The sequence below is a fragment of the Halichoerus grypus genome, chromosome 7, assembly GCF_964656455.1.
Source record: "Halichoerus grypus chromosome 7, mHalGry1.hap1.1, whole genome shotgun sequence".
Classification (NCBI taxonomy): Eukaryota; Metazoa; Chordata; class Mammalia; order Carnivora; family Phocidae; genus Halichoerus; species Halichoerus grypus.
In genome coordinates, this window is record NC_135718.1 from 97,001,006 (window position 1) to 97,016,462 (window position 15,457).

General features: G+C 36.5%; 1 protein-coding gene across 1 annotated transcript in view; it reads right to left on the reverse strand.

Moving 5' to 3' along the window:
• Positions 1-15,457, reverse strand: part of FMN2 (formin 2) — a 372,324-nt gene that overhangs the window by 274,345 nt on the left and 82,522 nt on the right. The window contains exon 4 of the mRNA XM_036076720.2: positions 9,420-9,475. Coding sequence (XP_035932613.2) covers positions 9,420-9,475 — 56 coding nt within the window. The remainder of the gene's footprint in view (positions 1-9,419; positions 9,476-15,457) is intronic.

Here is a 15,457-nt window from a genome sequence, read left to right on the forward strand (position 1 = left end):
TGGATGACAATCTCTTCCAATCCCTTCATTGCATAGATGAGAAATGTGAGGGAGAGGGATTAGTTAGAACTCATAATTGGCTGTATTCCTTTTAACATCTCTTTATTGCAATAGTTGATAACAATTTGATCAATGGAACATCAACATTATTAGTGAATAACCAAAGTAGAAGTAATAAACATGTTTGGGAAAGGGGGTCAGGAAAAAGAGAAAGAAACAGCAAAAAGAACCTGCCTTTTTGGTTCCCCTACGTCTCTTAATTTTCTCTCTAGTTATTTGAGCTAGAGTTGTGGCAACATTCTGGATCATACTCTAAAGCAATATAGTCCCAAACAGCACAAGGAAGAAAAACATTATTTTATTATAGTTTCATTTTCATTAATGCTCTGTGGTTATAAAGTGCAACTCAGTTTTCCACCTCCTCACCACCTTCCTTCCTTAACACCCAACTAATCTCCAACATCAAAGACTTCATAAAAAGCAAAGCTTGGAAGAAATCAAATGGGATGGATTAGACACGTTAGCCAGAGTGGTAGGGCTGCCTTTCGACCCTGCTGTTCTCCCGCAATTGCTGTCCCAGTAATCCCTCCTGTTCTTATTGTCTATAATTTTATACTCTTTCCTTCCCATTTCTTTTTCTCTGTTCCCTCCTTTGGATTTTTTTGGGGCGTAGTGTACCAAATCTACAGTAACTCCGAAGACTTTGTCCTTAGCCCACTATCCTCTCTATATATGCTGGGAGAGAACATCAGTTTTTACGTCTTTAGTCTTGATCTCTATACGATTATTTCCAAGTTTTCCTCTCCCATCAATACTTCACTTTCATATTGTGACTGCTTAGCTATCATTGCTTTTTCATTACACTATATTTTCCTTAAATTTAAAATGCATTGATTTCCAAAGAAATATTAACTCCCTGTCTTGCAGTTCGTCTAGGCATAGCAATATCCTTCAATCACTTTTTCTAATCCATTGGGCTCATAATGTGTACCAGAATCACACAGAGGACTTGTTAAAACACAACTTGCTAGTTCTTACCCTCAGAGTTTCCAATTCAGTAGGTCTGGAGCAGGGCCTGGGAATTTTCATTTCTGACCTGTTGCCAAGTAATGCTAATGCTGCTGGCCCAAGGACCACACTTTGAGAACTACAGTCAATGTATACACTAGATATGGCTACCTTTGGCTAACTACTGTTTCAACCTTTGGCTGCTGCCTTCCCTTTTATCAGAACAGCACCTTAGTCCAGATCCTCCTTACCTGACAGTGGGGATACATCAAGAGTTTAATAACTGGTCCTCCTTCCTGGCTCTACTTACCCTCCTCCTATTAATTCTACATTCTCTTGCCAGGTAATTGTACGTCAACTCGTGTGCTTTCTTGCTCAAAAACGTATGGCTCTTATGTTCATATGCTAAGCATAAGACATTTTAAATTCTCTACTTGGTTCATAAGGTCTTTCATAGCTTGTAAAAAGTAGATATCCTACTACGTACCCTGCCCTACTGCAAAGGGATACTGTGAGGATTACATAGATACAGTCAATTATCATTATTCACAGTTGTTATACTCTATAAAGTGAATAATGAATTAGTGAACATTCAACCATGGATCCTAAGGAAAACACAGAGTTAGGTTCCTACAAGCCTTTGGCCACATTTTCATCAACTGATCGCTACATAACCTTGTTTTCTCTACATTTCTATTTAAAGTCATCTCATGTAATATATATTATGGATTTATTGCCATTGTACTCACACAATAGCATTATAACTCTTGTCTGAATGAAGCACATCTAATACATGCATCGTCTCGGTGAGGCACGTCACACTTCCCGCGCGTGGGGACACTAGACAGCCCTGCAGTACTATGCCCAGGGGGCCATTTTAAGCAGTGAGACCAACAAAAAGCACAAAGAGGCAAAAAAAAAAAATATGGCACTAAACGGATTGCAAAAAGGATATTTGTTTATAGTATGAGCTGAAACAAAAAGGGAGAGTGTCACCTTGTTCCACCTCAGCTGGGAAAGTGCATGTAGGGCAACTCAAATTGCTCCCTGCTTTGTGCATGTCTACAAATGAACATGAAAGCCCTATGAGTATTGATTTTAGGGCTACAAACATTGTGGATATGTATTCTGCAAATACAGAATCTATGAATAATGAGGATCAACTAAATTATGAAAGCAACTTTCAAAACCAGATATAACAACAATAATAATAACAGCTAACATTTTGAGGGCCTATTATGTTCCAGGAGCACATAAATTAATGCTTTTAAATGAACGCACTTAAATTAATGCATTTAAATCTCACAAAACCCCTTATGATAAAACTTTATAGATGAGGAAACTAAGGCACAGAAAGTAAAATACTGTGCTCAGATTTGCCAGTTAAAAGAGTAAGTGGTATTTATGCCCAGGGAAACTGGTCCAAAGTCCATATCCTCAATCACCATGTATGAATAGAGGCAAATTTTCTATCACTCCCCAATAAGCACCCTCTGCTCTAGTCAGTGTGGTCTCCTACTAATTAGCCATTCATCAAACATTTTCCGAGCTCCTAAAAATGTCAGGTGCTATGTTAGATACAGGAGGGACAAAGAAAATACGGACAGTCTTGGTTTTAAGGAGCTCAACGGTCTATGAGACATGCATAATTCAACCATTACAGAAAAGCAAGATAAGTATAGGGGGTCCCAGAGTAGGGATGCCAAAAGGACTCTCCAGATTGAAGTCTCAGGGAAAGTGTCTAAGTGGAAGTAAAGTTTAACATGAGTTTAGATTAAGAAACAGGAATTAACTAGATTTTAAAGGGGGGGGGGGTAGGAGTACCAAAGAAACATATAAAAAGACAGATATGAAGGATCCTAATATTAGGTTATTTTTCAGAAAACTAGGGCATTTTTTTAAGACTGGAACAAACCAAACATAGGAAACAGTTGGTGGTAAGGCTAAAGATGGAGGATGGCAAGGAAAAGCGTGTATGTCAAACTCAGGAGTCTGAATTTTTTTCTCAAATGCTAGAAACAGTCATTAAATGAGCCTTAGCAGATATCAGACATAAGTAAATTTGGATTTTAGAAAGATCACTCAAGGCATTGTGGAGGAAAGATTAGAGGGGATTAAGAGAGGAAGTACAGAGCCCTGTTGGGGACTATCCCAGCACTCCAGATAAGACTGGGCCACGGGCAGAGGCCCAGGAGGTGGAAAGCAAAGCTGGGTTGCTGGAGGAGTAAACTGAGCCACCTCTTAACATCAACTGGTCACCTGGACTACTGTGCCTATCGTGTCCTCCCCCAAGCCCCCTGCCAAAATGCCACATTCACTTTCACTCTTATGCCTTTATTCTCTTTTCTCATCTGAAATTCTCACTCTCCTTCCCTCCAACTGTCCAAAAATGATCACTAGTTGCACCCTTCCTAAGAAGTTGTCCTTAATTACAATTTCTCAACAATATTCCTTTTTTTTTTAAGTTCTGCAATACATTATATTAAACACCTCAGCAGAATCACATTACATCTTACAAATCATTTCCTGTATACAGAAGAGCCTGGGACCTTATAGCCATTTGTATTTCCTTCAATACCTACCACAAATACCTTGTACATAGTACTTCAACAGATGTCCAATAAAGGATAAGCAACCATTATAAGTTAAGAACTTTTATCGGCTCAGCTATTCTTTCAGATCAGCTGCTTGAACAATTTGTCATTCTCTCTAGGACATCAACAGTGTTGTCTGGCACAAATGACGTTTATACCATCTAACACTCAACAGAACAAAGATATAACTTCATTTCACCTCCCAGCCCTACTGCCCTAGAGAAAAGTGAAAACAAAGTGTAATATCTAATTCGTTCCTCACATTCTCATCTCAAATTTTAACTGTTTTCCAGATGCTAACTGCTTTTCATTCTTAAAATTAACAGAACAGTTTCTCTTTTCTCTTTATTTCTGGAGTTAAAATGTCTAAATTTTTCTCTGAGCTAGTTGGGGGTTTCCACAAAATGAAAATATATTTTCCAGAAAAATCCTTTCTTCCCCTTAACATATTCTGGTAAATACCTTGCCCAAATGCTACCCATTTTCAATGTCAGTGCCTCCACCAGGGTGTCCTGCATCTCTGCCCTTCCCAACCACCTCTCACTCTGCCCCGCCCTAGACTCACTGGGTCGAAGTGTTTGTGAAACACCTAAGAATGATCAGTCTGAGGTAAACTTCAAGGATGACTAGACTGACTCATGTTTTCTTCCCTCAGCCATCTCTCTCCCTCTCTCCTTTAACCCCTATTTTTCTTACCCTGGTTTATATTTTAGTTGTTTACTTGTCTTGTAAATCATCATTTTGTAGGTTTTTAATAACCATGGAAATTCATATTGCTTTTTGCCATAGAGTTTAGAAGGAACTTAACATTAAACAATGTTTTTCCAACCCTTTGATATGTGTGATATGTTCCAACAAAATTCAAGTGGCTTCTTGTTTTTGTAAGTCTTCATCATTACCTTTTAGAATTATATTCACCCCACACCTTTCTTTTGATCTGACCAATACTTCTTTTATTCTCTAAACTTTTCGATGGCAAGACACATGTGAGTAATCCCTCAAGCACCATCAACCAGGCTACCTCGCAATTACTCACATCTGTTTCCTTGATTTGTCCCCAAATAAAGATGTTTCTGAAACTAATAATAAATTGTACTGAGTGGTTATTGTATGAAGAGCACTATAACAGACATTTTAAGGAGAACCAATGGGAAAGAATATTTAATTCCTCAAATAAGTTTGCAATCAAATTAGGCATCAAGGGGACCCAGGAGCTGATCAGAGCAGGATCCTAAGAGAAGAGTTTGTATTCAAAGGAGGTTAAAATTGGACTGAGATAAGATTTTGCCAGTCATCTCAAGTCATAAGCATTTTGCTGACCTTTGAGAATTTATTTACATATAAATAATCCAACATATGGGGTAAGAGTGCTGATACTGTTTAATTTCTTTTTATTATCCAGGACTTTGTAAGAGATGTGGCTATTCACAATTAATAAAAACCATAATGTGTAGAGAGACTACTTTCGTTTGCCTGATATTATCAATTCTTACCCAAAGTTTGAATTTTTAAAAGATCAAATTTTATTCTATGTACCTTTCATCTAGTCCATTTGCATTAGAAAGGTGCGAGGAGTTTTAGGAAAATGCTTCAAAATACAATTTTATATGTACAGTTGACTCTTGACCAGGATGAGAGTTAGAAGCACCAACCACCCACAAAGTCAAAAATCCGTGTATTACTTTTGACTCCCCCTAAACTTAACTACCTATAGACTGGAAGCCTTAGCCATAACATAAACAGCTGATTAACACATATTTTGTATGTCATATGCGTTATATACTGCATTCTTACCATAAACTAAGCTAGAAAAAAGAAAATATCATTAGGAAAATCATAAGGAAGAGAAAATACATTTATAGTACTGTATTTTGGGGAACAAAATCCACATATAAATGAACCTGCACAGTTCAAACCCGTGTAAGTTCAAGGGTCAACTATAATTTCAAGAGCAAAAAATAACTTAAAAATTTGGCAGTAACCCGTTTTGCTATTGTTTGCTATTGTAAAGATATTAATCTTTAACATAGGAACAAATCATTTCCTGTATACAGAAGAGCCTGGGACCTTATAGCCATTTGTATTTCAGCCATGGCTGAGGGAAGAAAACATGAGTCAGTCTAGTCATCCTTGAAGTTTACCTCAGACTGATCATTCTTAGGTGTTTCACAAACACTTCGACCCAGTGAGTCTAGGGCGGGCAGAGTGAGAGGTGGTTGGGAAGGGTAGAGATGCAGGACACCCTGGTGGAGGCACTGACATTGAAAATGGGTAGCATTTGGGCAAGGTATTTACCAGAATATGTTAAGGGGAAGAAAGGATTTTTCTGGAAAATATATTTTCATTTTGTGGAACAAACATTTTTAGAGATAATTATATATTGCAGAATATGAAAGGGTTTACAGTTCAGTATTTCAAATACCAAAAAATATAAAATAGAATTGAAAGAGAGTCCTATTACAGTTCTTTGAAGTAATCCTTTCGACATAGCAGATTTTCAGAGTGTATCACTTGAAAATAAATAATCAATAAATGAGGTCCTAAATAATGTAGTTTTATCTGAAAACCTTCTAATTCCATAGGGCCATCAATAAAAGCCCTCAGGGAGAAAGCCATAGCTCTTTCTTTTTGCTTGAATGTCAGCTGTATTTGCTTTAAGCATCAGATTCTCTGGCAACACCACAGCCTTTACCTCCTTTTAGTTGAGAAAAGGCCTTATGAGTCATGGGTTTTTTTCTAGGGATATGGAGCTCTCGGAATTATTAACTACAGGGAGAGAGTAAAAGTCAAAACTCATTCAATAAATTCCAGTATGCTCAGATTGAGAGAACAGGTGCCTGAACTCACATCTGAAGAAAAACTTAGAGGGCGCTTTCCAACCCTGCTCCATGCCTCTGACTAAGCAGTCCTAGAGATCTCGCATTACCCCCACAGAATAATGCAGGCAGCCTGGGATGGACAAGAAACCCTCTTCTGTTCATCATTCATACAGAAGAAACTGGCTTAAAACCTCGCATTTCCTTCCGTAGTGGTAATTTATAGAGATACAGAACTGCCATCTAGTGACTAAGAAGAAAAAAGCAAGGTGCTTTACATGAAAATTGTAAGGTTTTTTTTTTCTTTTTAAAGAGCAGTGAAACACTGAAGTTAGCAAAATTGGCACAGTTTAGCATACCAAAGTTATACTAAAACTTAAAAATGTACAGGTAAGCTAATGAGTCTCTCTATGTGCCTCTGAAACATATCTTGACATCTGACCCTTACAAATGATAGAGTTTAAATACAATAGAATAACTTCGAAAATAAACTTCTCATCTACCAATCTAATGATTTTGGCAATAGCCATAGGGCAATTCCTCACGTAAAAGTATAATTTTTTATCATAGTGTAGCGAATATGAGGTATAAAATCAAAGAGACCTATATTCAAATCCTGGCTCCTAACCCTTTCTTAATTTTGTGACTGTAAGCAAGTGAACTACTATAAACATCTTTTTCTGTATCAGTTAAATATGAATTATAATAGTTACTTTAAAGGACTATTGTAAGAATTGCATAAGATAATACAGTAAAAGAGTACGTGCACAGTAGATTGGTAATTAATTCTAGTTTCCTGTATCCCTTTGATGGCCAGTTACTTTAAGCACTTATGAAACATACGCATATCTAAGAAAAGAACCAATCCATAAGTAAACTATGACAAAAAAAGTAAGCAATGTCATTGTTGAGGACTTAACCTCAATTGCTTCCAAATATTGTTTCCTCTCAATTAATTGTATTTTCTGTCTTCTAGAGAGTTCACTGGCAACAAGGAAAGAAGATGTGAAATTTAAACCAATCTAATTCACCCTTGAATTTCCAAAGCTGTAACATCAAGCATTTGTAAATCACCCAGTGCATCAGGTTTTCTGCTTATTATAATATATTTTACCATGGTTCACAGTTCAAGAGAAATAGAAAAATCACTGTAATTTTACACACATGGATATCTTGAGTCTTAATATATAGAGCAATGTTGCACATGTTTATCATTTTTGATAGTATAGATTATGTTTTGTTGAGGCTTTCTTTGGCATTATCATATATAACAAAAATTCAGTAACATATGCCCTGGAAATAAGAATTTAGAAAAATCTAATATATTATCTCAGATCACAACTTAGTCATGCCTCAAAAAAAAAAAAAAAAAAAAAAAAGCCTGTAAAAAATGAGAGGATATTTTGAGGGCACTGTTTTTCTTAATTATTTCTGAATTTATTTCACTTTACCTCTCTTTATCTTTCTTCATCTCAATACTGCTGGCTAATCATTACACAGTTAATTAAATAACCATCAGCTGAGAACACCAACCATCTCCCCATCTCCAAGTGCCCTGGCCTCATGTAGGTCTCTGCTCTGACAAAAAACTAGGAGAACATGTTTTATGACACTACCCTTAAGAGTGTCCTTAATGTTAAAATAACGGCCAATGTATCTACATTTTTGAATTATTATTATTATTTTAATTGAGAGAGAGAGAGCGCACACAGGGTGGGACGGCACAGAGGGAGAGAGAGAGAGTCTTAAGCAGGCTCCAAGCCCCACCTTAATTTCAGGACTCTGAGATCATGACCTGAGCTGAAATCAAGAGTCAGATGCTTAACCAACTGAGCCACCCAGACACCCCAATTATTAATTTTTTTAATTGAAGTATAGTTGACATCTTAGTTTCAGATAGGTAAGATAGGTGAAGGGGATTAAGAGGTACAAACTTCCAGTAATAAAATAAATAAGTCATAGGGATGAAAAGTATAGTGTAGGTGTCAGTAATATTGTAATAACTTTATAGCTGTATTTTTCTTAAGTATGAGTAAGTTTTAAAATAAAGTTCTTGACCAATGTTATACCCTCACTTCTCCTCCAGGGGGAGCACAACTTTTCATGTACACTGCAGGACTGCCGCTTTTTAAAAGGGAAGCCATTTTTTAACTTGGGAAAGTTCTCAAAAAACCATCAAATTCTTTAATTTTACAGAGAAAAATACTATGTCCCAGATAGCTTAGTATGTTGTTACATACTAACCAGAAACCGAGCTGGGCCTAGAACATGATGAGAGTCTTTTCTTCTACTAGACCACACTGGAGGACAGACTCTTCTTACTGACAGTTTCTAATACTAAGCGATTTTCTAAAGATTTGTTGGGAGAAAGTATAAATACATTTTTAAAAAAAATGGTTTTGTATCCAAAAGAACAACTGCTATCCACAATTACTATTCCATATAAGTTTTTCCTTTCTTGCAGTCTTTTTTTCTTTACTAGTATTTTGACATAAGAAAAAACACATAAAATTTGGCTTTTTTAGTAACCATATAAAGGTTTCTGTGGAAATTAAACAGACACTAATGTTTCATCCACCAAAGCAACTTAAGAATATGATTTGATTTTAGAAAAGCTGTGGCATTTTTTTTTAAACTCGTATCCATGTGACTGTTAGTTCAGCCAGGCACATCTCCATGTGACATCTGGAATGGCCGCCATTTCCTGCTGGAACCAGCTGCTGTCAGGCCCAACTCTTTGGCCAGATATAGAATGATGCACCCTCTAAAAAGCTTGTACTCAGTTCCACTTCAAGGTTGATTTTCTTTGCAAAGCCTAAATGGAAGAAAACATCCCCTTCCACATGACTGGATTCCCCTAAAGGCTTAGAGAAATAAGGGCGACCTAAGCTAGCTGGCAGATGAAAAAATAAATCAGAGTCTGTCACAATTTTAAGACAAGTAAGAGAGAAAGTAAGAAAGAAAGAGAGTAGGATTCGACATCCTAATAAGCTCTTCTTACCCGCTGAACAGCATCTGAACATTTTTTTGGAGTTTCCAAAACAGCAGACTGAGATTCTGGTTTGGAAAAGAAGAAGATAGTCAGTATCTTAAAGAAGAAAATTTCCCCCATTTCCTCACCCAGAAAACAAAACTAACTAAAACATATCTTTAACCAGAAGTACCAAAAACATCCCATTTATCTTCCAATTATACTTCTGTATTAGAAAGACATGACTACTTTTCAGTATATATAACACATATAATGACTAACACTCACGTCATTATTTTTAAAATTGAATAGCCTCATGTCCTTCTTGACACATCAATCATTATTGTTCGCAATTGCCAGCTTCTTTTTTGTGCCAGGAAGTACCTACTGAAACATTCACTTATTTTATTTTTCACTTAGCTAAAGTCTGCACAATGAAAGAAGCCAACTCACCAACCTTGAAAGACAGAATTCAATTGTCTTATCTGACTATTGACAAATTACCTTCTCATTCCACTACCACCAAGAGGCATTAGTAATAAGGGGTTCTAAAGGGATTTCGTTCCTCCCTTTGTCACTTAAGAGTCTATGAGACTGCAAATTCCTGCTGGAAAACCTAAGGGATAACCAATTCCAGGATTATTTTTTAAGCTAAGGGACAAATTTCTTCTAAGTGAAGCTTGCATGAAAGTTTAAAAACAGAAAATAAAAACAAAAGGGCCTTCAGAAATCCCCAGTGCTCCACGGAGAACTGAGAACAACTGTTCTGTCTGAGAACAACTCCTCGTGTCTACTGCTCACATTTTACAGCTGAGAAATCAGAGGCACATAATATAAGCAATTGGTGGGAAGCTGAAGACTAGAGCTTGTCTCCTGTCACACCGCTCCCCACCCCCAACTGGCATGAAGACCAGACACTTGACAAGAAATAGCAGTCACTCTTGAGGATAATTTAATTCCTATTTTAGCAGCATTTTAGTTGATACATGTGACAATGCTATAGAAAAATAAAAGGTGCCTATCATTTAAATTTTATATGTTAAACTACATTGAAAGTTTCCATTTCACTGAGATTAAAGCACAGTCTCTGCACAGGCCCAATGACCTTCTTTCATCTGTCCACAGTCCCTGACCTCTCTGACCACCTCTGCCTTTCCCCACCTGCTCACTGGGCTGTGTCCACACTGGCCTTCTTGCTACCCTTTAACATGCTGCCATGTTCCCTCCACAGGGTCTCTGCATATCCCCCCTGCCTTGCCCCTTCCCTAGGGCTTTGTTCCAGACTTCGGCACTCTTTTTAATAAAGTGGCAATCCCACCCACGGCTAGCACTCCTCATTCCCTGTCTCTTACTTTCTTTGTAACATGGAACATCACATAATATACTACATAATTCACTTGTTTGCCTAATTTTAATTCTCTTACTCTACTAGAACATAAGGCAGGGATTTTTGTCCTTTTTTCCCCTTACATCCCCAGCATCTAGAATAGTGTCTGGCACACAGTAGGTGCTTAAAATATTTGCTGAGTCATTGTAGGAGTGAATAGAAGGAGTGATCAAAAGAATAATCAAACCATGCAAGGGGGTATCCTGGGAAAGGGAAAAGAGGAGTAAGGATTTTATAAGGGGCAAAGATATCACTTTGTCTTTAGCTACTTCCTGCAGCTCGGCTTAAGGTGTATCTCTCAAAACAAAAATCCTTGAGAAGAGCATGAAGTAGTCACTTACCAACAGATGTCACTGTGGCAATAGAATATTAACAAGTGGCCTTAAAACACAAGCATTTTCCCAGACAAGTATTCGACTTCGTTGAGGTAATCGAAAAGGGATTCTTCTTTCTTATACCGACAAATCTCTACTCTGACCTTAACAGCAGAGTTAGCCACTTTTGAATAAGGATCCTAACGTCAAAGCCAACCAGCAGTTAATATTAGCAAATCCAAACCCTGGAACACTTTTGGTTTTAGTTACCTCCAAATCCCCAAACACAATAGACTCTAGATAAGGTCCTGGGGCTTTGTATTGATGGAGAACACTTTTCTTCCTCTTCTTTCTATTTAGATAGCGCAGGGAGAATCCAAAGGATCTCCGGTCGGAACACCAACAGTTCTTTGCATTAGAAATACACACAGTGTTTCCTAGCATTTCCCCTATAGCCCTAGGCCTGGTGACCTACCCTAAAAAGCAATCTGTGTTCTCTTTAATAAGAGAATTTATTAAACTTTATTTAAATAGTATGACTTATGGGAGATGCTTTTTAATTCTAGTATACCATGTCCTTCCATAAATGAAGATATTCTCTACAAAGAAGAATGCATACAGTTTACCAGAACAATGAACTAGAAAGACACTCAGTCACTTTTTGGAATCCCCTTCCTCCCAAACTTTTAGTTTCCCTCTGTTGAATTATAAATGGTGCCTGAAATGAATTAATTCCCCCACCCCCCTCTTCCACTATACTTATTTCTTTGAATCAGTGTAAGAGAAAACATCAAAGAGAAATTTATGGCAAAATGCTCTCTTCAAAATCATAAACTGAAGCATAGGAGTTCTAGAGTGTCAAAATTTTAAGATGAAAAAGATGTACAGAATAACTGTACTGCAAAAACAAAAGGTAAAATGAAGAAAACTAAGAGAAAAGAAAAATAAAAATTAAGGAGAAGGCAAATAAGAAAAAAAAAAAACCCAAAGAAGGGATAGGAGGGAGAGAATAAAGAGAAGCATGAGATATGGCACAGAGTGGTGTGATTATAGAGAAAATGGCACGTTTGTAGCAAATGATAAGTAAGCTGGTTTCTGAGTATCTGCTCAAGGCTAGGGTCACTGGGCAAGTGAATTTGAGAAATCCACTTAGTTCTAACATTCTTAGAATGATCACCTCAGGTACAAACTCCCATGACACTTGTTACCAACACTCTCGTCTTCCAGCATCCAGGGGGTTTCCGGAATTGCCTTCCACTCAGCTCTAGAACTGACAGTCCCCATTACATATTCATCAACCAGGATGGTTGTTTTTAAAGAGTAACCCAGTGAGAGCTCTCTCAAAGGTACATTTAAAACTGCCAACTCCTTCTCTCTCCCTATTTAAGAATTCAGAAACTAGACTGTTTTTAAAACCAAAACAAAACAAACATCACTGTGAAGCAAAGTAGGAGAAATAACATTCCTGACAAAACTTTAAGTGTCCTAAATAATTGATAATCTAAAATTCTGGGCTCCCCACAATTCCAAACATGTTTCAGAGATGAACTCTTCTTTATCATCACAAAATAAGCCTATGACTTGTAAAACAAAACATACTTGGATGAGTTGTACATTTATAGGGAGAAAGAAAATAAGTAGGATATGCCTCCCTGCTATGAATGGAAAATAAATTAAATCACCCTTTTAAAGCATATAAAGCATGCCTTTTAAAAATGAATTGAGCAGTCTCCAAACAGTTTTACACTGTAAGTAAAAAGGCACTTACATAAAATTATTAAAATACAGTTTCTCTAATGATATATACATCAATTTGATTCAATTCTAGTCAATTTAATCGAGAGAGAACTTATTAAACTTTATTTAAATAGTATGACTTATGGGAGATGTTTTTAATTCTGGTATACCATGCCCTTCCATAAATGAAGATAGAGTTAAACAGGTAATTTTCCTAAAAGGTCCCAACCCTATGATCTGCTTATTTGATTATCTCACAGTATGGATATGCCCCTCATTGCTAACAAAGGATATGGACACACAAGCTTTAGCTTGCATATATGAGAGAGAAATGAAAGCCAAAATTACAAAAAAGAAGAAGAATTTATTATTATTATTATTATTATTATTATTATTATTATTATCATCTATAGGAGACATGGTCAATCTTTCAGTCTTTTCTAGCACATTTTATCCCTTGACCAAGTGGGAAGCTGAGAAATAGAACACTATCAAACTCTTCCTGGGTTCCTTATAGAATTTCTTCATTACCTCAATTGAATATTTGTTAAAGCATTCAGCTACATCTGGAAATGAGTTGATGATACTGTTTGCATTGCATCACACAGAATCTTATTAGGAACCATCAGAAACACTTATTTTTTTATATAGAAGGCCAGAAAAGGGCTTCTCTGAAACACTTCTGCTTTTAACCTCATGGACACAGGGGATGATTATAGAATTGTCCCCATTTCCCTCTTTGCTTTAAACCTGAGGAAAAATTTCCAACTACCTTTGAAAATTCCAAGTGCTTCTGCAATACATTTGTGTGCTACCTTACCCCTGGCTTCATTTTATTCTTCCATCCTAAATTCCTTTCAGTTTGATTTATTTTCCTTTGTAATCCTTCTGTATACCTTAGATATTTATATGCTGCTCAAACCTTTTCTGGAGCAAAGGTAGGTTACACTGCTTTCAGCCAGCATGTAACCACGACTTTTAGGATTTCTATATAAAAAGTCTCTGCCATGTTTCTACCACCTCTCCTTCCACATAGTTTCCTCCAGGATTTTCTGTCCCCAAATTGCCTTCCTAAATATCACTCCTCTTGGCCATTTACATTTTCAGAGAAAGATAAGGGGCTTGATGTTTCAAAGACACAATAAGAATGATCAATTCCTTATACACATCTAGACATCCTGTCCCTATTCTCCATAAATTTGAAAACTAAAGTTAATTATCTCTTTGATTTCTTGAATCAGTGAATAACTTTTGAAATTTGGTATTGAGCCTGGTAAAATGGTCCATAGGCTGTTTCAGCACACACACAAAACTCTCTCTCAAACGCCTGCATGAATGTGCTAAGGAGATATTTATTTAGATCTTTTTCAACAAAAGATCTTAATTTACTGGCTTAAATATTTAAACATATACTATGTGCCCAAAGGTCTTGAAATGTTGGGAGTCTCCAAGGAACACAGATATGTATAAACAGAAAAATTATAATGCATAAGTAATATGAATGATACAGATATGAATAAAATGCCATGGGACTCCAGAAAAAAGAACCACCACAGAGGGTGGGGAGAGGCACCAAGGCTTTATTCACCTTGACCTCTGCACTTCCAATCCATACAAAGGAGGGTTGGTTCTTTCACCATTATATGAAAGTTGGAGAAGAGCCTCTCTTACAGAAGGGATTACAAAAACATGTAAGTCAGATGCATGAGAAATCTGAATTAGCTGGACATGTGAATTAGTAATCAACAATGAAAATGAGCCGCAAGACAAAAAAACAAAAACAAAACCAAGTTTTCAGTTTTCTAAGATGTAACTAAAAATCCTTCTTCAAAAGAAAAAAAGTCATTGAACTCTTTTACTTTAAACTAAAATTGAAAGGAGCCACATGTTGCAAATACTGGTTTTAACCATGATGTCACTACACAACAAGGTAGAGCAACCAATCATTAAGTGTACCGCAAAGAGTTTATTACTATTAATAATTATGTTATCAAAGTTTGCACCAAATCTATATATTTGAAAGCTGTAGATTCTATGCAAGGTTTTTGCTATATTACTGACATTCTCACTCTTAAAACTGACTGACTGACTAGAAGGGAGAGGGTGGTATGGCTCTCAGAAGGAGAATGGTCCACAGAGTCACAGCAGGATAAGTTTAGAAAATGCCATTAGATCATTTGGACAAAAGAATGCTATATGGCTGTTGAGGTTTATAACAGATCAACTGGAGAAAAACAAGTCACTACACAAAATTATTTTCTACTTACCTCCATCATCCTCTTCAAGAATGCATACTTTAAAAGGATACAAGTTACTATATTAAAAATTACTTGACTGGCATTTTGCAGGCTACACCAAATAACAAAGAGAAAACTAAGTTACAAAGTTCCTGGTATCCATTCCAACGATCATCTTTTACCAAACTAAAATTTAGATTATCACTAGCTTTCTATCTAGTCCTCCTCTGGTATACAAAATCAATAATACAAAATATTTTGAAACTTTTTTAAGGTGCCTTAAAATTTTAAAGGAAAATATAAGTATTTCAAAAAAGTGGGGAAAAACATACTAGGGAAGAAAAAAATGAAAATACCACACTAATCATGATGTAAAACACAAGACATGGAGAA